General features: G+C 40.8%; 2 protein-coding genes across 4 annotated transcripts in view; both read right to left on the reverse strand.

Annotated features, from left to right (window-relative positions):
- Positions 1 to 15,189, reverse strand: LOC307032724 (uncharacterized protein). Of its 3 annotated transcripts, none has more exons than XM_079670914.1 (19): positions 14,676 to 15,189; positions 13,588 to 13,748; positions 13,109 to 13,172; positions 11,567 to 12,337; positions 9,294 to 9,770; positions 7,865 to 9,199; positions 7,648 to 7,734; positions 6,933 to 7,079; positions 6,608 to 6,724; positions 5,828 to 5,950; positions 5,637 to 5,693; positions 4,661 to 5,188; positions 3,752 to 3,964; positions 2,700 to 3,429; positions 1,857 to 1,987; positions 1,720 to 1,773; positions 1,505 to 1,635; positions 1,327 to 1,392; positions 1 to 1,104 (listed from the first exon to the last, which is right to left on the reverse strand). In XM_079670914.1, exons 2-18 carry the CDS (start codon positions 13,710 to 13,712, stop codon positions 1,377 to 1,379), a joined length of 5,106 nt encoding a protein of 1,701 aa, XP_079527040.1. In that variant the 5' UTR covers positions 13,713 to 13,748; positions 14,676 to 15,189; the 3' UTR covers positions 1 to 1,104; positions 1,327 to 1,376. The 3 variants fall into 3 exon arrangements, with proteins under 3 accessions (XP_079527040.1, XP_079527041.1, XP_079527042.1); XM_079670915.1 differs by having other exon boundaries at positions 1,482 to 1,635; XM_079670916.1 differs by lacking the exon at positions 13,109 to 13,172.
- The window catches only part of LOC307033050 (janus kinase and microtubule-interacting protein 1-like), a gene marked incomplete at its 3' end in the record, with an annotated part of 25,905 nt that continues 16,322 nt past the window's right edge, over positions 15,169 to 24,751 (reverse strand). The window contains 12 exon segments of the mRNA XM_079671322.1: positions 15,169 to 15,231; positions 15,234 to 15,268; positions 15,370 to 15,415; positions 15,592 to 15,657; positions 17,985 to 18,194; positions 19,204 to 19,281; positions 19,420 to 19,488; positions 19,702 to 19,767; positions 19,858 to 19,911; positions 22,322 to 22,423; positions 23,210 to 23,308; positions 23,588 to 23,650. Of these exon segments, the coding sequence (XP_079527448.1) occupies positions 15,169 to 15,231; positions 15,234 to 15,268; positions 15,370 to 15,415; positions 15,592 to 15,657; positions 17,985 to 18,194; positions 19,204 to 19,281; positions 19,420 to 19,488; positions 19,702 to 19,767; positions 19,858 to 19,911; positions 22,322 to 22,423; positions 23,210 to 23,308; positions 23,588 to 23,650 (951 nt within the window).

A 24,751-nucleotide genomic window follows, 5' to 3' on the forward strand; every position in this document is an offset into this window, starting at 1 on the left:
TGACAGTTAATATCATATAAACATTTAATCTCTGTACAGGAATCAATATTTTCTAGTACTGATATAAAAATACCTTTGCTGCACCATGATCAATTCACACCCATACATACAGTAGGTAGTAAAATAACTTCATAAAAGAACATCATATGTGTGTTTTGAATGTTGTATAAAACAATATGAGCGTGCAAACATGACATCTATTAGATATTAAAAACAAAGTGTCACTCATACAAAAACACGTACAGTTTGTGGTACATTACATTGGCATATCTTTTATAATACTCTCTGCAAAAAAATATGTGATAATGTCTTTTTTCATTTCTTCTTTTAAATATCAATAATAACTGTGTGAAAAACTTAAATAGCTTCTGTGTTTGAAGTAATCCCGTAGACCTGTGAGCAGAAGGAGACAGATAAGTCTTTGGAGTGAATACTTTTTTTCTCATATTTGGCTTCATGTGTAAAAATCAAGTAAGATGACCTGCGGGTACAATATTGAGTCTGTACATTATACAGTATAGGTTGATTTGAAAAAGGCTTTTGATACAGTACGTGTCCCTTTAGCCAGCGGTTCATGTCACAGAGTCCAGAGGGGCAGCAGAATGATGTCCGATTAGCAGAGGTGTTTCACACAGTGTTAGAATGTGCAGCAGATGTCCATCCAACTATTTTGAGTCTTAACAATGTTGGAATACGTGGTGCAACAGGCAGCATTTGGAAAGTCATTGATCTTGGCTTCATATAGTTTGTAGTGAAGTATCACTTGTTATCAGCCTGGCAGTCTCTATTTCCTATACATTCAATCCGGCCGGTTGGTCTCTGAAACAGGAAGTTCTCTCAAAGAGGATCAGCAACTCTTCCCCTGCTTTCAATTCAGACTCTCTGCGCAGAAGCAAGAGTCTTGCTTTGTATGACATCTTTAGATAATCGTTTCAAGAGTTTAGCGGAGAGCCATAGGTCATGGGCTGGTAAAGTGACACAACGTGAGATATTTCTGATTGGTTGACCTGAGCCGGAGTCCCAGCAGCGTGACGGAGCCTCCCTGGCTGCTGAGGTGGAGGTCAGGACATCCCACAGAGGGCTGCAACTAAAGATGGCTGTGCACTGGAGGGCGGACACACAGGACGGAGGGAAAATAGAGTGTCACACAGAGGAGAATGGAAAGTGCAAGAATGACAAAGTGTCTTCAAGGTCTATTTTGAATATTAGCTACATTATGTTCAATTTAACTGTCATATCAATCTGTTATTTGTTTTTTAAACACATAACTTAAATAAACAAAAACAAACAAGACAAAAGGAAATAATTTAGATGCACACTATTTACCTGTAAAACTTCGGCCAATGGCAGTGAAGGTTTTCACTCAGAAGATGGAATTATCCTACAGTGAGACTGACAAAGAAATAAAAACACAAACTAATGTAGTACAGTAGTAACAATATTTGGTTTAGGAAACAGGGTTGTCTAATATATATACTTACTGGTTGACCTTTGCCATCCTTACGTTTGCAGTGAGTCTGTTCTGACCGACGTGCTGTACAGGGCGTGGACAAAGTTTGAAGTGAGAGCTTCAGAGCCCAGTGTTTGGACACTTATATTCACTGGGACACTCAGGTTGACGTTCTCTAGAATACACTAGAAAAAGGAAACAAAGTATGTAATATATTAGAGTGGTTAGTTTTATTTTTTGAGTGATAAGTGCTTTTAGGAGACAGATACCTTGGTGCACGCTGAGCTCATGACCGATTTGTGGAAGTCTCCATCAACAAACACCTGAGAGGTGACAGGAAAGAGTAAGTACAAAAACAAATAAATACTGAAGTCCATGTAAAGTCCATGTAGTTTGTTGTGCCTACCCTGTACCCATACACAAATGAGCCGTTACTGCAGCCCAGCTCATCCAGTGGCGGCCTCTCCCAGCCAATCAGGAGGCTGCTTTGTCCGACTGTTCTGATGACCTCAACAGAGCGAACCTTGGCTGGAGCTTCTGCAGGGCATCGGATAAAGTAAGGTAAAACACACTGTCCTAATTTACTTGCATCTATATGATTGGAATGCTGTGAACAGGAGGCCATTTTCCATTTCTCTCTTCGTTATATGGCAATCTGATTTTTAATCTGACTGTTACCTTAAAACTAATTATATTACAATAAGGTTATATACATGTAACAGGACTGTTACGTGTATATAACAGGACTGTATGGTGCATACAGCACCACCTCAAAACACAAACAATTCATCACCATGTCTTTCAATGTGTTACTGCTTGGGAGTGATAAATGAACACTGATAGAGTAGCCTTCAGGCTTTTCAAATTGGTTACATCATGGTCAACCTCATGGTTTTGTTCAAATACACCCTATCTGGCAGAGAGCCTGCAGGCTAACTTCCCCTGTGTGTGCAATAAACTGCAAGAATTTGTGCTGGAATTTCATATATTATTTCCAATAAAAGAGACAGTAATAGAAAATGGTCCATATCTAGGCTCAGTATAATCCCACTGCGGCACTATAAAAGCACATTTCCTGCCATCTTAAATGGCAATATTATGCACCAAAGCTACAACATGTGTTTATGCAACGTTTCAGCAAATGCTTTTTTATTTTCAAATCAATTTCACCTTTTATGAAAACAAGATTTTATTCCACCAGGACTAGTGTTTTTCCTTTGTGTAATTCATGTCAAATATTGTGTCTTACCAGGTTTAGGTCTTGCTGTCTTGGTCTTTTCTAAAGCAGTGGTGGACTTTCTGGAAGACTTGGACCTCTCAGCAGAGCAATGAGCAGGTGGAGTGCAGGGTGCAGCAAATATAAGTCCATGATATGCAGGGGTAGCACCATCCGTTTCACAAGGCATGTTGAAATGGTTTTCCTCAGGTACAGTTGGTCTTCTCGGGGCAGTTGTGTCTGAGACAGTGTTTTTTGGATTAGTCTCAGAACATATTAAGACATCAGAGTCAATGGTACAAGTCCTCGGAGTTAAGGGAGTAGGAGCTGTTTGCTTAGCATCAGATTTGTCTGGGATGGAAGTGATTTTCTTTGGGGATGTTGTTACATTAGTGCCACTGCTTGAAGTGGGTTTGGCTTTGCTAGCTGCCACAGTGTCGAAAGGAGAGCTAGAAAGTGCAGGCTTTGTGGTTTTAGACGTGTCTGCTTTAAAGTGATGGTATGTAAACAAGTTCGGACTGAAGCTAACATGAGCAGATCTTGAGGTGACTGCATTAAAGAGTGTGTTAGACGTATTTGTGGACCTCACTGCTGGAGTGTGCTTAGCTTGGCTCACAGCAGCAGCAGTCAGCAGGGAGTTGGTATTTTGATCATTCAAACTGAGGCTCTGCTTCTTTGTGAGAGAGGCTGGTCTCAGGTCCGCAGGAGCTGAAAACGAGAGACATTTCCTGGGCTGATGTCGTCTTCCTCTGCCCTGTGGATCCTTGAAACGGAGAGAATCAAATGTATTATACGTACCATAACATTTCAGATTTGGGTTGTAGGCCAAGGAATTTGTTTTGGTATTTTGGAGTAGTAGACTTAAAATACACATGGTAAGAGAAATGTTAATAGCAAAATAAAAACAAGCAAGACCATAAATGTAGTAAAAAAAGGAAACATACAAATGAATGATATTAATATGAAAAAATATGTACAATGTCTGTTTTGTATAATGTCTAAAAATGCACAATAAAACCCAAATCATACAATCAACTTTGTTCAACACTACCCACATGCCTGATGCTGAAAAAACTTCTTTGTACCTGATAACTGCTCATGAGCGTCCTCTGCAGCTGCTCATGGAGGTTGATGATCTTCTCAGGACTACTCAGCCTCCTGCTGGGACTGACACGCTCCCTGGAGGGGAGAGGAGAGGGACTCAGAGAAGATCTGGTCCAAGGGATGGGATCTGGAGAGGACTTCCCTTTCATGTTTTGGTGATGACATTTCTCTGGTGGACTGGCAGAGGGAGAGAGCTGTGGTGGGATTAAGAAAAGGCGTATAGTAGTCTATTACCCAATTGAATTGACTCTAACAGACATGTGATTGTACAAACAACAGTAATATGTGTCACTCAACTTGGATAACTTGTAAAGATGCTTTTAAGGAAAAACGATGCTGTTGCCGAGATTGTAGCAGCTTTGTTCAAATGTGCATTAAACCATGTTTTCTCATTACCAAGGGGAATGAGCACAGCCAGGTATATCTCACTGTTTTACGGGCTCTGATCACCATTTGAAGATGCACTTTCAAAATGGTAAACCTATCCGAAAGTGAATGAGAGCATTTCCCATAAACACAGCTGCAAATAATATCTTTGCTTGAAGGGTTTTTTTTTTCTCCTGAAAATATTAAAGATGTTGGAAGTGCTTGTATTGCTTTTTTAACAATCTGCCATTGTGACAGCATGAAACAACAAACCATTAAATGTTTTTTCTGTAATGGTTACAATTAATTCAGGCATGGCTGCACGTAAAGGAGACTTGATGAGTCGGGAACTGCCGGCTTATCTCTCTATTTATGAGGATGGTTTCACAAAACATGCAGTAACAGTTTATTGCTGGTAAAATGCAACACTTAACAGACCATTAAGCCAGAGTCATTTCAGAAAGAAAAGCGTGTTTATAAATATACATACATTTCACACAAATACATTATTTGTAGTATCTTACCGGTGCTGGATTGGATTTGAAGCTCTCTTTCAGTTCTGGAACAACAGGTGATGGCGTCGCTTGGAGGCGCTCGTGCACAGGTGCGTTGGCATTTTTCTTCAGTGTGGCTGTCGGTGCAGGAGTGACTTCACTAATGCAGTCAGCTACAGCTGTGACCAAAGTTGACTGTTTTTCACTTTTTAGTTCTCTACATTTCATTCCAGATTCAGGTATAAGTTCATTTTGGTAAAGCTGATTCACAAGTAGTGGTATAGAAGAGCAGCTCTGATCTTCCGTGAGTCCACTGGTGTAGTCTTGGAATTTGGAAATGAATCCTGGTGTAAAGCCAGCGCTGTGATCTCGTGTCTTTACGGTGCTCCCTGGTGTGAATGCTTCAGTGTAGTCGTTCAGAGCGGTGTCACTGAGTAGATGCTCCACCTGCAGCGTTAGAGTTGAGTCTGCACAGCCTCTTCGATGCATGTCCTTCATCATCTGAAGCAACAGGCTGTTCCTCTCCAGACACTTCACCACCAGGCAGGACAGCTTGGCCTGGTTTTGGACGAAACACCTGACGATCAAACTCAACAACGAAAATCATCTTACTGAATCTAATAAAGACATTATAAATTGCCCCCATACATGAACATACCTGGTTCAGTACCACTGGAGTCAGTCGTTTTTTTTGTGGTTTTTGAGCAATGGCTAGATGGAATAAAACACTTTTTCCCAAAATATGTGATATTGATAATATATATGTGTTATTAGAATATATGAGATTATAATTAATCACTAAAGATCTCTAAGATGTGTTTTACTAAACGGTTTCGAAAGTATCCTTTTGTTGTGATTGTATGTGTGTTGCAGATACATAGCAAAGAGTAAATGCATTTTTGTTACATCAGATAATACAGATCTAAAACACTAAAATATACAGTTTAGAACAGTCCTACATAATTATTGTAACATGTCAATAGGAATAAAAAGGTATTTTCCTCACCCTTAAAGGAGCTACCTCCAGATCCGTATGGCTCCTCTTTTTCAAGAGTTCATCATACTAAAGCACAAATACAATAAAAAAAAATACACATGAAACGTATATTGTTAACACCCCGACAGGAATGTAGAAACACATGACAAACAACAAACTGCTTTGACTTTAACGGAGATAAGAGCTGACTGGTTACTTACTTTAGCTCTGATGTCGTTGTAGCGCGTCCTGAGCGAGACGAGAGCCGTGCTCAGATCATCCTTGCTGCCCTGCCCTCGTTTCAGAACGATATACTCAGAGTTCAGCTCCTCTAGAGCCACTGTCTGCAAGGTTTGACACACACATCAACACATGTTTACACACACACACACACACACACACACACACACACACACACACACACACACACACACACACACACACACACACACACACACACACACACACACACACACACACACACACACACACACACACACACACACACACACACACACACACACACACACACACACACACACACACACACACACACACACACACACACACACACACACACACACACACACACACACACACACACACAGATCTGAGATGAGAACTTATTGAATTTAAAGATCTTCTTTAAGTTTAATTTTTTTATTTGCAGATCAAGAATCAAATAGTTGAGATCAAATTTACAGTTCAATGTATAGGCCCTTGGAGATTGATCATAGTGCATATTACAAATGTGATACTTGATAAATATGATATGATACATCTCAGTTAGTTGATTTTAGCTATGCATCAAGAAAGACTGATGTAAACAATGTATTACTCTTACTGTTGTGTTCAAATAGAGGGACTCTTAATTTCCTTTAAAAGGACAGAAGTTAGTGATCTCCATTTAAAACATGTGGGGAGTCATTGTAAGCAAGCCTGTCCTGTGTTTTTAAGTACTTTAAGGAGTGTGCAACAGCAATAAAAAAAGCTAAGTTTACCTTAGCTTTGAGCTGAGCTGTGAGGATGTTGTGTCGCTCCTCAATGTGTGTCTTTAGTGACAGAGCATCAGTCTTCTCCCTGAGCAGGCCTGTCACTTTGCTCTGCAGCTGCTTCACCTGAGACACATAAACAGCGATTAGGTCTGACACATAAATAAGAGACAGACACAGATAGCAAATGAACATTGTTTGGGTGTACACATGGGGTGTAAATGAGGGAAACGAAGCATCACTGAGTCCAACTGATATTGGCATATTCAGAGCTTATGTTGAGTTTTTCCTTATTGTTTATTCAGTATTTTTACATTTCATTTTGGTTAAATACCTGTGTTGTGAGGTTGTCATTTTCCTCTCTGGTTTCTTCCATCCGATTGGCTACAACAGTCATCCTCACCATCTTGTCAGCTGCCTTCCTCTCCGCCTCCTCCCTCCTGGATTCTGATTGGCACAACTCCCTCTGCAGCCTCTTGTTCTGAGCATGACGCGAACATACACACAATAAGTTAGTAAAATCCGCAATGATACACCATGCACTGTAAATGTAGAAAAGGCAAAAAATGATAGAAAGAAACAAAAAAAACGTTCCCCACAAATCCAAATCCGTGAAGTGAGTGAACATTTTTTTTATTATGAAGGGCAGACCATCTATTTCTATTTATTTAGTTTTTTTTAGAAAGGGGCAGGTCATATAAGATTGCATTCTTCTCCCTGCTCCTTTTCGCTCAATGGTGTGTTTATAGAGACATGTTTTGTTGGCAATTATTGTACATTTGGTTATGCGTACCATGAGCGGGACAAATAAAAATGAAATGAAATCCAAAGTCAAAAGTGAACAATATCATAAACATTTTGAAGTTTGGGTTTGAAAAAACAACCCAACTGAAGTGCTGCTAAGTTCTCACCTTAATGTAGTCAAACCTGAGTTCGGAATTTGTTTTAACTAAACATATTCGTTGCTTAATCAATAGCAAGTTTAAAAATGAATATTATCTTTCATCACAAAAATATGTAGACATATGAATGTTAATGTGTAAACTCACATCTACACGGCTCTGGTCCAGTTCCTCATGAGACGTGTTTAGTTCTGCTCCCAAAGCTTCAAGCTCCCTCCTCAGATCACTTTGCCCCTGTGTTCAATCAAGATGAAGCTGCATAAGTAATCCAACATAGTGATACACAAGCAGACATGTTACTCGAGGATATTCCTATTGACACTTATATCATGCACAAAGGTAATAAGCCCACCACTCTCAATACCTCTTCGGTGTTTCCTCTGTGGTCCCGAGTCAGACATCTCTGTGTATCTCCTGTTTCAGTCTCAGTCGTCAGAGGCTGCTTCTGATTCCTCCTCTCTGTTTGTGTTGGGCTGGGCAGAGCAGCTTTGAGGCTGTCTCTTTCCTCTCTTAGGCCCTGAAGTAAAAGCTGCATCGGCTTTTCTTCCTGTTTCAAACAGCTGATTGAATGCTCAATTCTTTCTTCATCTTCTCTCAAAGTGATAGCTGATTTTATTAACTCTTCACGTTCTCCTTGTGAAGTGGAAGATGATCGTTCCTCGTCTCTCTGTTTCTTCAGACACTTAAGAGAATCAGAGAGTTCATCCCTCTCTTGTTTTAAATGAAGCACCGCCTGGCTCAACTGCTCACTCTCTGTCTGTACACTTTGGAGTGACTGCATGATTTGATCTCTTTCTTCTTTTCCATGTGAGAGAGATTCTAACAGTTTCTCTTTTTCTATTTCGAGGCCAGATAAAGACTCTTTCTCCTCTTTCAGGCCACTCGTAAGCTGGTCCCTCTCATCCTTGAACCCACAGACTGTCCTCGTGAGCTGCTCTCTCTCTTGTTTCAGACCAGCCACAGATTTAGAGATGCCGTCTTTCTCCTCCTTCAGTCCCCAAACTGTCCGAGTTAACTGCTGTTTCACTTCCGTCTGTGTTTGGACGGACAGACTTACTTCTCTCTGATGCGCCCTGAGAGTATTCAGGCTGCCTGACAGTTCTTCTTCTTCTGTTTTGAGGCTCTGGACAGTCTTGGTCAGCTGGGACACTTTATCAGTCAGTGTACTAACACTGCTTAGCAGATCATCTTGATTATTATGCTGAGAACTGGCTGCTGTAACTACAGTCAAATCTTCTGCTTGTTGACTGGACTCAAGCCGCGGTTCATCCCCTTTTAGCATGCTCTCCACCAAACTCACAACACATTCTTCGAGGTTCTTCTGTTGAAAACGTCCTGATGTCGCAGCTGAGAATTCACTTTGCAGTTTGTGGCCAATCGGTGACTCCTCCATACGTTGTTCACTCTCCACTAACCTTTGCTGCAGCTCCATGATGCTATTCAGATCGTCCTCAGTCTTCTTGGTGAGTTCTGTAATCAAACACTCTTGTTCCTGGCTCTCCTGCTTCAGCGTGACTCTGTCTGCCTCTAGCTCGGAGATATGTTGCCTCAGATGTGTTTGCTCCCTCTTGATCTCCTCTTCTCTGAGCTCATTGTGAGCCAGAAGCTCCTGAATCCGTTCTGCCAAGGCCCGGTTCTCCTGGTTCAGGGCCAAGACAAGTTCATCCTCACCTCTATCACTGGGTGCTAGTGTGCTAACCTGAGTAAACAAAATGGTAGAATTCATGATAAACTGAAAAAGATTGTGATGGAAAATTGGTAAACTTGGGAATACTGACACCCCTGTGACATACCTCTTTTGAAGACCCCTGCTGCGCATCTGCTTCTTGTTTCTCAGCGTCTTTCTTTAGTTGTAATTTCATTCGAGTGTTCTCTTGATCCATCATCCGCAGCTGCTCCTGTGTTTTCCCCAGGGTGACTTCCAGGCGGTCACGTTGATCTTGAAGTGCTTTGAGATCATCCCCTAACCCCAGGCTCCTGTAGGCTTCCATCAGGGCCTCAGATTCCTCACTGGGGCTTTCCTCCATGTTTAGGATCCCTCTGGAGCACCAGGTCCCCAGTTTCAACTCATTTAGTTTCTCTGTAGTCAAGGAGAGTGTCTGGGGACTGGTGTTGTTTCTTTTAAAGGTTTTAGGCGGATTTTCTGATTTGGCAGATGAAGAGTGATCCTCTGAGTTGTCCTGTAGGCTCTCTACTGCCACTAGCTGGTGAACAGGTGGAACTACAGAGGAATAAGGCTGGCCTGTTCCCTCATCCGACGTTAGATGTACCTACACAGGGATGACAGTTGTGGGACAAAATGTGTGAATCCTGTGAAAATGAAAATTACAAAACTGAATATAACATAATCCCACAACTGTTATCTGTAGTAGCTATAGTGACACATTTATATTTAGACACACCTTGAAGCATTGACAACACATTATGTAACATCCTAATCCTATCGCTATAGAGCTTTCCCTTTTCAGGAGATTTCACCCTTTTTATGCTGTAATACCTTCTTTTGGAATAACAAGAAGGTATTACAGCATTAAGCCAATAATGAAACCGAATTGAATATTTGTTCACTCTTTAAATATGTTTACCAACACTTTATGATTCGTCTAATGTGAAAAACTACACTGAACAAAAATATAAATGCAACACTTTTGTTTTTGCTCCCATTTTTCCTGAGATGAACTCAAAGATCTAAAACATTTTCTATATACACAAAATAACCATTTCTCTCAAATATTGTTCACAAATCTGAAAAAATCTGTGATAGTGAGCACTTCTCCTTTGCCGAGATAATCCATCCCACCTCACAGGTGTGGCATATCAAGATGCTGATTAGACAGCATGATTATTGCACAGGTGTGCCTTAGGCTGGCCACAATAAAAGGCCACTCTGAAACGTGCAGTTTTGCTTTATTGGGGGGGTCTGGGGGGGTCCGAAAACCCTAGGGTTAAACCCTAACCCTAACCCTAAGATGTCACCCATTGAGCATGTTTGGGATGCTCTGGATCGGCGTATACGACAGCGTGTTCCAGTTCCTGCCAATATCCAGCAACTTCGCACAGCCATTGAAGAGGAGTGGACTAACATTCAACAGGCCACAATCAACAACCTGATCAACTCTATGCGAAGGAGATATGTTGCACTGCGTGAGTCAAATGGTGGTCACACCAAATACTGACTGGTTTTCGGACCCCCCCAGACCCCCCCATGAAGCAAAACTGCACGTTTCAGAGTGGCCTTTTATTGTGGCCAGCCTAAGGCACACCTGTGCAATAATCATGCTGTCTAATCAGCATCTTGATATGCCACACCTGTGAGGTGGGATGGATTATCTCGGCAAAGGAGAAATGCTCACTATCACAGATTTTTTCAGATTTGTGAACAATATTTGAGAGAAATGGTTATTTTGTGTATATAGAAAATGTTTTAGATCTTTGAGTTCATCTCATGAAAAATGGGAGCAAAAACAAAAGTGTTGTATTTATATTTTTGTTCAGTGTAGTTTAAATGAATCCCAGAAACAACTTACTTCATTAAATCAACTAATAGTCCTCTTTAATCTCTCAGAAACTTGATAAATACTTCTTGTCTAAACCATTTTCTCAAGAAACCATAAATGTATGTATGTAAGTGTATAAATTAATGGCATTCAAAAAAATAATAGAAATAAATTGAAGCTGTTCAGTTCTTTTTGTAAATATCTGTTTTTGATTAGATACTTTTAAATGAAATGTGGAATGATTGTGTTAAGAAAACTGGATTTGGATAATATAATGGGTTATTGTATGCATGGCTGTTTTGTTTCTTTTTACTTGTTCTTATATATTTTGTTAAGCTATCTTTCTCTTATCTAAACAAAAAGTTAACATACAAAATATGTGGTTGTATGCTCAAACGGCAACTCAATGGTTGCTTATTAAAGTTAAAAAAACAACTTAAAAGTCTAATCACACTGAACTTTACATTTTTTACCTTTTTAGAGGTAACTTTGTTGTGTTGTTTATCTGATCTGACAGTGTTGATCTCCAAAAAAGAAAGCTACATTTAATATAATATTGTGTTACGCACCTCTCCCATAGCAGTGCGAGAGACAGTGTTGGTCCCAGGACATGTGGCGGTGTGTTTAGCTGCCTCTGCAAGACTCTGCTTGAGTCTCTGGTTCTCCTCCTTCAGCTCTCCAGACTCCTCCATCAGGGAGCTTTCAGAAAGCTTCAGCTGTTGCTCCTCTGCCTTCATCTCCTCCACCTTGCACCCCAGGAAGTGGCTGTTCTCCTGGGACTCCTGAAGCTGCTCCATCAGTCTTCTCCGCTCTGTCATCCCATGCTCCTCTCTCTCCAGCAGCACCCTGAGGTCCTCCTGCAGGCTCAGGACGAAGCCTTGCAGCCTGGCTTCACTTGGAGTCTGCGTTGCGTCTTTGACTGATCCCCCTTGTATGTCTTTCTCAGCTTCCCTTTCATTTCCCACACTGGACTGCCATTGCCTCCTCCTCTCCTCCTTTCCCTCTTCCTCTCCTTCCCCCTCTCCTCTCGTAGGAGGAAGCCTCTCCTGTTCTTCCCAGTGTGTCAGAGTCCCGGCGGTGATTCTGACTGCACTGATTTTTGTCAAACCAGTGGCTGCACTCACGGTCATGTCCAGCAGCTGCTTCTCTAAGGTGTGGATCCGGTTCTGTTGGCTCTGCTCTCGGTCCCGGGCCAGGCTGATCTTGTGCTGGAGTTGGGTTTTAAAGTTTTCAAAGTATTGGGACTGGCGACTCATCTCCTCCTCTTTGGCCTTCAGCTGCCGCTGACAGCGCTGCAGTCTGTCCCGCCAAACCTGCTCCCCTCGCTCCTTGTCCCGGGTCTGGGACATTGAGACATTAAGACAAGCACATAGAGAAATTATTTTCTCGAGGTACAGGGATGGGGAAGGTGTTTGATTATGTGTATATGTGTGAGTATGTAGGTGTGTATATGTATTTGTGCATATATGTATATCAGTGTATGTATATGTGTATATGTATTAATGTCAATCAACAGGTAAAGCAGATTAATAATAATAACAATAATAATGAATAATAAGGATTATTATTGCAGATTATAGATTATAAATAAATCATTTAGGGACAAGGGGGTGAGATTAAATAAATTATACTTCTTCTCACTCCTTTTCGAACACTAGATGTGGCACTGTTTATGTTGCTAATGCTGTTGTTGTTGTAAATTTTGTTTTGTGTTTTGATTTCTCTTACATGACTAAGCACTGCAACATTTGTTTTGTTTTGTAATTATTTATTTTACTTGTTCGAAATAAATGTATCAATCAAAGTCTGAAAAGATTAACAGTTATTCAAAGCTACACTGCTGTCCTCTAAGAATATGAAATAGTGTGTGTGTTATTGTTGGTATTATCTGTAGTTAAAATGTGTGACTTGTGTCTTTTTATTTGTATTGTGCATGATTGAACAAACCTGAAATAAATTAAGCTATGTATCTATAAAACGAACAAAGTGTACTTCACTTAAAAGCAGATACACAATGAAAATGCATCATTCAAATTGCCTTAAACCTCAAAGATTGAAATAAAACATTTTAAATAATGAAGGAACATAAATTGTTATTTTCAAGCACTCACCATCGTCCTGACCTCGTCCCTGAGCATGTGTAGCCTCTGGTCCAGCCTGTAAGAGTGTTGCATGCTGGGGGGTGGGGGGCAGAGGTTAGCTGACAGAGCTGTAGCAGCAGGGTCCTCTCTGACCTCTATCTCCCTGATCCCATCACCACATCACTGACAGGCTCACATTACATCCCATCAACTTCACACAAAGGTGCACGTACGCATACAAACTGGAAGGTTAAATAACTTTGATCTAGTTTTCTACTAACCTTCAAAAGAGAAGAGTGAGAAGATAACATGCATATAAAAAATGTCCTCCAGCTAATGATTCCAGAGGAGATGTTAGCAGCCGTGTGCTCGCAGTGTGCAGAACAGTCAGGTGTGTTTGAAATGTGAGATCACCTTGGACAAATGAGTATATAGTAGCGTGTGTGTGTGTGTGTGTGTGTGTGTGTGTGTGTGTGTGTCACTGGATCCCCTCTCCCCCAGTCTCTCACCTGTTCCTCGGGTAGCTGTCAAACTGGAGGGTCGAACCGTCACGCTGCTCCAGCTCAGATCCCATCGAGTCTGTTGCCATAGTTACTACACTTCTTCCGGTACCCGTCATGTCCGATGAGGTCATGTAATCCTCCACTGGTTAGCCTGCAGTGAGTTTAACCTGCAAAAGGAGCTGAAGGTGTCAGCTTCACTTTAATGTAAAACTAACGCTTCCTTAAAAGTAGAAGTGTTACACATCCTCCCTATGATTCTTGTTTGTATTTTCTTAACTACAGCCTCTCCATAAACACACGGCCATTGGCAAAGATAAAAGCAGACATAGGAAAATATACATAAGCATTAAGTCATGTATTATTCACCATTTCAACAGCTTGGTAGCAAGTTGTAGAAGGTGGTATTTCTCAGATTACCCTGCCTCCTAATCCTGCCGTCTCCTCCTTCTCCTCAGATCACCTCTCACTAATTCTCCAGTTCCCCCAGAACTCAAAGAGTAGGTTCTTACTCACATGCCTGTATGCAAATTGATACAGCTTTTGGTCTGTTGTGATAATCACATTGGTGTCAATTGTTGGGCTCGGTCTTGTCACCTTTATTGACAGGACGGCAGTGTGAAATTATGAATGACTCACTTGATGAGCATATTTTTATATTTACATATTAAATAAAATACTGTTAATAAAACTGTAAAATATGTTTTAAAATTAAGAAAGTGGGAAATTGTTGTCATCAGGTCAAGAGCCTAGATTTATCTTTTTATTGCATTTGTATATTCATACATTTGTTCATGGTGTGCCTCTCTTCTCTAGAAATGTATTTTGGATTGTAATTTGTGAAAGAATATGGTTATTGTTTTCTTTACTGTTGTAACCTAATAAGTAAGCTAGCAAGTAAGTGTAGCCAATGCATAACAAAACTACATAAGTCAATAAATAACCACTTCTCATTTTTGTAAAGAGAAAAAATCATGATCTTGCTGATTCTGTTTTGTAGTAATTTAAAAATAGTCAAACACAAGGTTAAATAAGAGCTGTTGTAGTATTACATGTACAAAGGATTGGATTATCAAAGGTAATATAATTATAATAACCTGTTTTTTGCACTCCACTGATTGCAGTTTCATCTTCTTAATGCCGCGACGATCTTCAAGTAACTTTAGCCTTCAGTGTGTACACTTAGTTGCGCTGCTGTTGCCTTAGAAACATCCCAGACGTTGGACTTTGCCAGAATCCTCCAACAGTCGGCACTCAGCTTGTCCCCCCCGTCCCCTAGCTCCCCTCACTCGGCTCTGTGCTTTCACTCTCCTTGTCTCCCCTCCATCTTTCCTTTCTTTTAACCAACAGGGCATTCTTTCAACCGAGGCTGATTCTTTTCTCCCTTTAATAAATCCTCTGATTCAGAGTTTTCTCTCAGTAAATCCACATTTTCTTCTCACAGAGGAGTTTTTATATTCCAGGTCAAAGAACCATTATAGTAAATGTTATTTATAAATAAATCTGACTTCAAACCTTAAGTATATCTGGTTTCTTATTACATTTTCAAATATGTTTGCATTCCATGTAAGGGTCAAAAGTGCACATTTATCAAAAAGGCCATGGGGTTTTCATGAGCTGTCTACAAATACATAAAAAACGATTAGGTTTTGTTTCGTTCTTGCTTGCATCCACAGCAACCTCACCACACCTAAGAGAAGTAAAGGGTGTTTCTTATTATATCTTCATTATTTGTTTTTTCACTGTAACTGTGTTAAGTACTGTTATGAAACTGCAAATCAAAGTTTCTACCTGATGTGTGTCCAGGGTCACTTTCATTAAGGCCAAAGAATAAATGCTAAAGAGAAAAACAAAAAGAGGAACAAAAACTAAAGAAAAACAAGGGGTATAATCAAGAGGGTGAGAAGAAAAAGAGTATCAATATGTTAATAAAAAACACACCATCAGTAAATCTTCACAATCTCTCTTGCTTACGTCTTTCTAGTCATATTAAAGTAAAAAGGGAATATTTACCTTTTCCTCTATGTCCTTTATTTGTCTCTTTTGCAGCTCAAGCCTGTCCTCCAGGTCTCTAATTCTCTGCAAGGAAAGGACAGACGTGGCTAAGTCAACAGATGAAATACAGTCACTTTATAGTCAACAGTTAATGAGACCAGCATCCAGCTATTCCTTTTTCCCATCATGCCTTTCTGTCTCCATGGAAGCTGTTTTGGGTAAGAATGAGCTGCCATGGCAACCAAAGGGCAGATTAAACAGTGAGAGTGACTCCGTCTTTTACACCTAAAACCAGAGCAGCATAATCCCCTGGTTGAACATTAACATATAAGTGTTAAATATCTTATCTAGCTAAAGCATCGTTCACGGTTTAAAAAAGGAGGATTTTGGCAGAGAGACAATGATAGCCATTGAATTACAAAACAAAACCACCTGCTTTTTTGTTTAATATCATCATTCCAATGAATCTCTGTTGGAGCTGATGCTAAATCCAAAATCATATGAATCATTCATTAAGTAAATACAAATAAGCTGTTTACTATTAACTTATCCACTGTGTCAGCAAGGAGGGTGAGAAAGTGCGAGAACTAAAGCCCGACTGCAGGGAAAAGGGAATCATTTTACTGAACCTTTAAATCTATCAGGACATTCCATCAATACATTTGCTTATTATATTTTATGAGTAGTTGATAAGAAATGTGTGTGTAATGTTTAGTGGTGAGAGATAAGAAGAAAATGTTAGGAAGTTACAGTACAGAAAATGGTTCGAATGATTTTAAGGTGCAGTAGTTGTTGATGCACTCAATGAGTTACATAAGATGTACGAGCCATGGGTGTAAAAACTAATGTGAGGGCTGCAGAGTGGAGGGATACTGAAGAAGTTAGGGTGGGGGTATTGATTGATACATTTATTTCTAACAAGTAAAATAAATAATTACAAAACAAATGTTGCAGTGCAGTCATGTAAGAGAAATCAAAACAAAAAATTACATTTACAACAACAACAAAAGCATTAGTGCCACATCTGGTGTTCGAAAAGGAGTGAGAAGAAGTATAATTTATTTAATCTCACACCCTTGTCCCTAAATGATTTATTTATAATCTATAATCTGCAATAATTATCATTTTTATGCATTATTATTGATATTATTAGTATTATTAATCTGCTTTACCTGTTGATTGACATATATACATACAGACACTGATATACATATATGCACACATACATATACACACCTACATACTCACACATATACACATACACATAGTCAAACACCTTCCCCATCCCTGTACCTCGAGAAAATAATCTCTCTGTATTTCCTCTTGAACTGGTTAATGTCTGGACATCGCTTTAGCTCCACATTCACACTGTTCCATAGTCTCACTCCACAGGCTGAGATACAAAAAGTTATTCTGGTTGTACGGACCCTATGAATATCGAATTTAAATTGTCTCCTTGAACTATATCCCCCCACTCGTTGAGTGAATACTTTTTGGATGTTTCCTGGTAAAACGTTATGATTAGCCTTAAACATGATTTGTGCCGTTTGGAATTCTACCAGGTCTGTGAATTTTAACAGTTTTGACTGCAGGAATAATGTGTTAGTGTGATCAAGGTATTTGGCATTGTGAATGATTCGTTTGGCTTTTTCTTTGTAGAATAGATACTGCATGTACAGAACTTTTGTAGTTATTGCCCCAGATTTCAGCACAGTAATTCAGATATGGTAAGACTAGTGAACAGTAGAGAATGCGAAGTGATTTCTGATCTAGAACTTGTTTTACTTTCTTTAGTATGGAAATGCTTCTTGACAGCTTTGATTGTACATGTTTTATGTGTAATTTTCAACTTATTGTGTCATCTATTATTACCCCAAGACATTTTATTTCATGGACTCTTTCAATTTCAACCCCATCTATTTGTATTTGCATTTGTGCTTTTGTTCTATGTTTACTGAACAGCATTAATTTTGTTTTACTCAAGTTTAATGATAGTTTATTTTTGTCAAACCATGTTTTTAATTTGTGCATTTCATTTTCTATGTTCTCCCCTAGCTGTTCTAAATTCTCCCCAGAACAGAATATATTTGTATCATCAGCAAACAAAACTAGCCTCAGTACATTGGATTCTCTACAGATGTCATTGATGTACACTACAGTATAAACAATTTAGGACCCAACACTGACCCCTGGGGGGTCAGATCACAATGACATAAACACACAAAGTGATTCTGTCTCATCCTCTAACTCTTGCACTTCTACACATGCACTTACAGATAGGGTCACAGGTTGCACACACAGGGATACTGCATCTTTCTCATAGCACCAGAGGTGGTGGGGTGAGACGGGTCAGACAGGTACCGGGGTCAGATTGAGAGGCAGCGGTAACCTCCGTTTATTTTCAGCCTTACCTGCTGGGCCTGCTGTAGGAGCTCCATGCGCTCCTGTAAGATCTGACTGTCAAACTGCCGGCTCTGCCTGAGAATCTGCCGCCGCAGCTTGTCCACGGCTAGCCTCAGCTCGTCCCTCTGCCTGTCTGTCAGCGACTCTGCCACCGCCCGGCATGCCGGCTGCTCCTGCTGCAGAGCGCTATACAGCGTGGCCTCCAGCTCGTCGATCCTCTGCACAACCAGCCACATACACACATACAGGTACAAAAACACACACACGTGGACAGTTACATGCACATGCAAAAACACACACACACATGCATGCACAAGCACACACATGGAGGGGCGCATACAACCGGAAACGCATATGCACACAAAGGCACACGCGCACACACACATACACGCACACACACATACACACCACTGTGACCATGGCAGTTGTGAGGAACACTGTTCCACTTTATATTGGGTTTTTATAGGCTTGACATTCACATGATAACGTAAACTACACTAAGTTTCCTAAAGTTGCCTGACTGTTCCTGCAAAGTTAAAATTGTAAAAAAACTGCGAGCGTTCAGCAACACAATATAAAGTGGGACCATAAACACAAACCAACACCAAAACTGACCAAATGAACTGGTTAGAGAGGGATGTACAGTAGGTGTCTGTTTTCCTTTATAAGTCAGTGGAAGGGGAGAATGTTTTAGGATCAATTATGCAAACATAAAAAGTAAAATCTTATTTCACCAATTCAGCCTAGACTTCTACTTCAACGCACAACTTGATAATATTATAGAATATAAACAGGATATTAATAAGGCATTATATGACATATCTTCTATAATAGTAGTAGAGTACTTTACTGTCTGCCTTTTCACAAGATATAAGGGCATTGGGCCAATAAACAAGAAGCCAAATGCTAATTCAGGGGCTTAGGTTTATTTATTTTTACAGAATTAGGACTTTAGTGGTAAAAGATGCAGTATCCCAACACAATGCAACAATGTTAACTTTATGGAGGATGTTGAATTCATGTAATGGGGTTTAATGTGTTTGTGTCATGCTGGAATGACAATGTTGTACCCCCTGCATTCCTAAATCTCTTTCTCATGAACCATTAGACGTTGTGCACAACCTTAGTAATTGTTATAATTAAGACAGATAAGTGTGTTTTTTCTTATTAAAAGGCTTTGGGCAGCTTTTGTGTTAAGGTCAGGTCCTACTGCTCGAGGATTCGTACCATGTAAGCCTGATCCAAGGCCTGCTTCCTATAGTCCAACTCTTCCTCTAGGTATCCCTTCTGCTTGCTGAACAGCTCCTGCAATGAGATGTGATAATAAACAAGACCGGACATGGTATACAACTGTGTAAGTTTAGGATGCACATATACATGAGCTTTCACAGAGAGTCATAACATTAGACGAATGCGCACTCTTATGGAAAATTGATTTTTCACCTTGTCATTTTCCAGGTCGATCATCTTCTGTGTTAGGGCGGCCTCTGTGCTATCGATCTGCTTCAACCACTGTATGGGGAGGAAAGAGGAAGAGTAGTGGCCTCAAAGTGAATTCATTCACAGAAGCTAACATCATTGTATTATATAGGGTTCTTGTTGTTCTGAGATTTAAAAATAACTCAAATGTAGTGTCTTTTTTGTTGAAATAAATGCAATGTTATGGCAAAGTGTGTCCACCGTGTGTCAGTAAAAACCCATCATGCCTGATAGGCCTTTACTCACCTTTTCACACAGTGAGATCACTGTTCCTGCTTGGATTACCGCTACCTGCTCTTCATTTCTGAGATTCTACAGAAGACACATTAGGAGTTATCCAAAATTATAAAAGTAGCAGAGATTACATTTATAGATCCAAAATCTAACAACGTGTGAACTCACCCCATTATCCCCCAGGATATCCAGTTTCTTCATCAGCTCAGGAATGATTACATCCTGCAGAGAGTTCGAAATTAGTCTAAATTAAATACTTCTCCAAAATTATAATATGCATTTGTATGAAAATGATGACTTTGAGGGTGAAGTATTCCTTAAAAATTAATATTTTCTGTGGATGTGTGTCAAATTACATACTTTTAGTATGTACCGCAGTTGCTCTGACTAAGTTTGTATAATTGCTTGCAGTATGCATACAATCTAGTATACTACTTATCAACTTTGACCCTCTTGATTATATGCAACCATGGTCAGAATACCCAGAAACACACGCTGGCTTGCAAACTGCATAATGTGACCTTATGCAGTATGACCTTGAGTAGGACATCCTGGTATTTTTGGCATACTGATCTGGACATAAACATTTTTGGGAAGTAACATTTTTTTGCGTAATAATAATAATAAATTATATTTCTATAGCGCTTTTCTTGAACCCAAAGACGCTTTACATTTGGGAGGGAGGGTAGACAAACAAAACAAAACCAAAAAGAAACAAAGAAACAAAACAAAACAGAAAAGCAGTCAGGAGGAAGTTGGTTGAGAGGGGGGGGGGGGGCTTATGGATACAGAGTTGAAGAGGTGGGTTTTGAGGCGGGATTGGAACAGGGTGAGGGACTCAGACTCACGGAGGTCTTGGGGGAGGGAGTTCCAGAGCTTCGGGGCTGCCACAGAGAAGGCTCTATACCCGAAGCTCCGGAGTTTGGCCTTGGGGATGGAAAGCAAACCGGCTGAGCTGGATCTGAGGGACTGGGGTAGTTGGTAGAGGATGAGGAGGTCAGTGAGGTAGGGGGGGCCAGATGGTGGAGGGCTTTGTAAGTGAGGACCAGGAGTTTGTAATGGAGCGGTGTGAAACGGGGAGCCAGTGGAGTTCTTTGAGGACCGGGGTGATGTGATGCCATGATTTGGTTTGGGTGAGGAGTCTGGCGGCTGCGTTCTGGACACACTGGAGTCTATTGAGGGATGTAGTGCTGATGCCATAGAGGAGTGAGTTGCAATAGTCAAGGAGGGAGGAGATGAAGGCGTGAATGAGTCGCTCAGCTGCGGGGCGGGTGAGAGAGGGACGGAGTTTGGCAATATTGCGGAGTTGGAAAAATTAGGTTTTCACAACTTGACGGATGTGGGGCTCGAGGGAGAGGGTGGGGTCAAATATAACGCCAAGGTTGCGTGCCTGGGTGGAGGGGGAAACAGGGGTGCCATCGATGGTGAGTGTCAGGTTGGGGGTTTTGCTGAGGGTGGATTTGGAACCGATGGAGGAGTTCAGTTTTATTGCTGTTGAGTTTGAGGAAGTTGTGTTGCATCCAGGATTTTATTGCAGTCAGACAGGATTCGATGTGGGTGAGGGGGGGGGGGTTGTTGGGGGATTTGGTGCCGAGGTAAATCTGTGTGTCGTCAGCGTAACAGTAAAAGTCCAGGTTGTATTGGCGGAGAATCTGACCAAGGGGGAGGATGTAGATGATGAAGAGGAGGGGGGGCCGAGTACTGAACCTTGGGGAACACCTTGGGTGACTGAAGCTGTGGCGGAGGAGTGGTTGTTGAGGGAGATGAAGTGCGATCTGTCGGAGAGGTAGGACTGGAGCAACCTGAGTGCAGTACCTTCGATACCGATATCCTGGAGTCGGGTAAGCAGGATGGTGTGGCTCTTGGTATCGAAGGCTGCACTCAGGTCGAGGAGGATGAGGATGTTGAGGGAACCGGTGTCAGCAGAGGTGAGGAGGTCATTGAGGACTTTGATGAGTGCTGTTTCTGTGCTGTGGTGAGGACGAAAACCAGACTGAAGGGGTTCAAAAAGCTGGTTGGTTTGGAGATGGTGGTGGAGTTGTTTGGAGATGATGCGTTCTATTTTTTTTGAGAGAAAGGGGAGATTGGAGATGGGGCGGTAATTATTGAGGGAGGAGGGATCCACACCGGGTTTCTTGAGGATGGGAGTGACAGCAGCAGTTTTGAAGGCAGAGGGAACGGTTCCTTGGGACAGGGAGGAGTTGAAAAGGTTGACAAGGTAGGGGCAGAGGACGGGGAGGCAGGACTTCAGTAGAGGGGTGGGTAGAGGGTCAAGCGAGCAGGTTGTGAGTTTGGAGGAGCTGATCAGTTTGAGTATTTCAGGGGGGGTAACCAGAGTGAACTGGGAGAGGCGGCCGTGGGGAGGAGGGCTCGGGAGGTCCAGGGAGAAGGGGGGAGAAATTGAGGCGGTGGATGTTGGGAGGGATATATGTGTGTCAGATGCAGTGGATAGGGAGAGATTAATGGCAGTGATTTTGTAAGAGAAAAACTGGAGGAATGAACTGCATAAAGTGGAAGTGGAGGAAGGGAGGGTGTCAGCACAGGGTTTGAGGAGCTGATTATACTGTGTACTGTATACGGATTGTTAGGTAGTAATATAACACACATTGTGTTTGTGCAAGTGTGTTATCACCTTGACTCCCTGCTGATGGCAGTACTTCTGCAGGGCGCTGCTGCTGTTCTCAGGGAACGCAGACATATGGAGATTGAGGGCGGGAGATCTGTGCTCCCTCTCCTACAGGAAGTACACATTATGTTAATGTTCACACACACAAACAAACATCAGGACATCAACCACACTAACAAGTCCTACAAGTCATGATAACATATGTCGGTGTTCTTTGATGACTAAATGTAAATGAGAGTGAAAAGGGAGTGAATGACGGATTTACTTACATGACACTGAATTATGGTTCAGGATCTGCCAAAATTAGGGAGGTGGAAATCCATGGATTTAAATGGGAAACCGAACGACACCACACCAAAAGGGAGTTTGAAAACACATGCGGAAACTCAAAAAGATGCTACTCGGCCTACATTTGGACACACCTGCTATTAAGTATTAACTGATAGTCATTTTGACATGCAGGTCAGTTATTCCAGTACTTCTCTAGTTCTAACCTTAATTCTAAAGAAAATGAGTTAGCAGAGAAAAACTCCCCCAAAAATTTATTTATCCATGGACATGGAAAATGTAAACAAAGATGCCAAACACGTGCAAAAATTAGAGACAAAATGAACAAAGGTGGGATTGAATATTGAACTTAAAATACATTTTTATTCAATTCTTACACAACATTCTTTCATTAAAAAAATATTCCAGTTAAGTGGAGGGTATGTGAACACAGCTGCCATGCAAAACAATGAAAAACACAAATGCATACAGAGGAGGACTCAAGTGTGTATAGGTGATCAGTGCGTCTGTCTGTCTGGTAAGTCACTGTATGTAGGTCTTGCATCTGGAACTGAGATTGTTGTTGTCGCCTCCCGGTGACAGTTTGACGATGGTACAGTCTCTTACTTCCAGTTCGAGCACTCTGAACTCCAGCAGCTCGTTCTGGTCCCGGGCGTCCTGAACCTCGGCCTGCAGCCGCAACTCCGCCTGCTGCAACGCATTTATCTGCAGACACACACATGCATCTTAATTATAATGGTTTGGCATGCTTTACAAATCATTATCGAAAATGAACGTCCTAAAGCTACAATATCATAATTTAAAAAAAAAGATTTGGCAGCAAAAACAAGAATAAAAACGACTGTTTGGTATCGCTACATTAATTATACAATACTATGTTAATATATCACCAAGGCACTATAGCATTTTTAACAATACCAATCGTTTCTTTGTTGCCATAGTAAAGTGATGCATAAAATGTTAGAATATGCTAAAGCAAACTACCTTCTCGTGAAGTTCCTGGTTGGTCCTGAGCAGGTATTGCTTCTCCTCCACCCACTTTGAATCCTGCCATAACAACCAAACACAACATCAGCAAGAACACACCCGGGAAAGATGAGGAGAGGAAGGAAAGCATCCCGCAGGACACAATCAGCCAGAACAAAACCCATAAGGTGACCATGTAATGGAAACGACAAATGACACGTGCAAACACAACAAACAGACAGGAACAGTGTGGCAGTGGCATGAATTTATTGTTCCAGAGAAATAAAGACTTATCCTGAGATAACAGGAAAATGAGCTGCATCAACAGTCATCCAGAGTTCACATTAACAGGAGGAACAGGAAGTGAGAAACAGCAGAGCAGTAAATCAAATCACCAGCTGGATCAAGCCACAGTGAAACATGCAAGAAACATGCAGAGACACAGGGAAAACTTGACCACAAATGAAGAAATGAATAGTAGTGATATGAAAGCATCATTATCATTTCAGTGTTCTTCATGATATTTAGTATAGGTTCAAATTAAGGTGCTTAGTGGCAGAAGTAATTTGAATCTATTGGGTTTGTCCAAATAGCCAAGGCTTTTCTCCTACACATGCAAATGCTTGGCTTACTTATTAAACACCAAGATGATTCATGATGACTTTTGTACCTTTAATAAGTTAAATTAATGTAAACAGAAACTGATATCAGGGCTTTGGGGGTCTGCTGATGCGGAGTACTGATCTGATACCAGTTTTTACATCAGCTATATGCCTTATGGTGTGGATGTGATTGGGACCACTCTATGTGTAACGCAACATCAGGTTTAACTAAAATATTACTTTCCTTACTTAGTAAAACACAATATATCTAATAAATACATATGTATTAAATTGTTTTTCATTATTAAAATAATAAAAGCAAAACCATAGCAAAGTGTGTTAAAAAAAAGTTACAATCTATATGTATAAACCTTTATAATGCAACAAGTTATTAAAAACCTAAATTGAAAATACATTTCAGGATATAGCATTTTAAAATGTTTTTATTATCAGTGCATTACTGATGTGAATTGTATTTTCCTATTCAGTTCAGATAAAACATTACTGCTCTACGACATTAATCTATTCACAGCTAACAGGATTCAAAGTGATTCAAGCTTCCTCTCCAGGCTCCACATCC

Source organism: Notothenia rossii, assembly GCF_949606895.1.
Source record: "Notothenia rossii genome assembly, chromosome: 3".
Lineage (NCBI taxonomy): Eukaryota > Metazoa > Chordata > Actinopteri > Perciformes > Nototheniidae > Notothenia > Notothenia rossii.

Excerpts from the sequence above, each read along its gene's own strand:
- LOC307032724 (XM_079670914.1), bottom strand. The coding sequence starts at position 13,712 with ATGACCTCATCGGACATGACGGGTACCGGAAGAAGTGTAGTAACTATG. Across the intron at positions 6,725-6,932 it reads ATGACAACCTCACAACACAG|GTGAAGCAGCTGCAGAGCAA; the intron begins GTATTTAACCAA and ends TATGTGTCTCAG. Across the intron at positions 3,430-3,751 it reads CGCTCATGAGCAGTTATCAG|GATCCACAGGGCAGAGGAAG; the intron begins GTACAAAGAAGT and ends CTCCGTTTCAAG.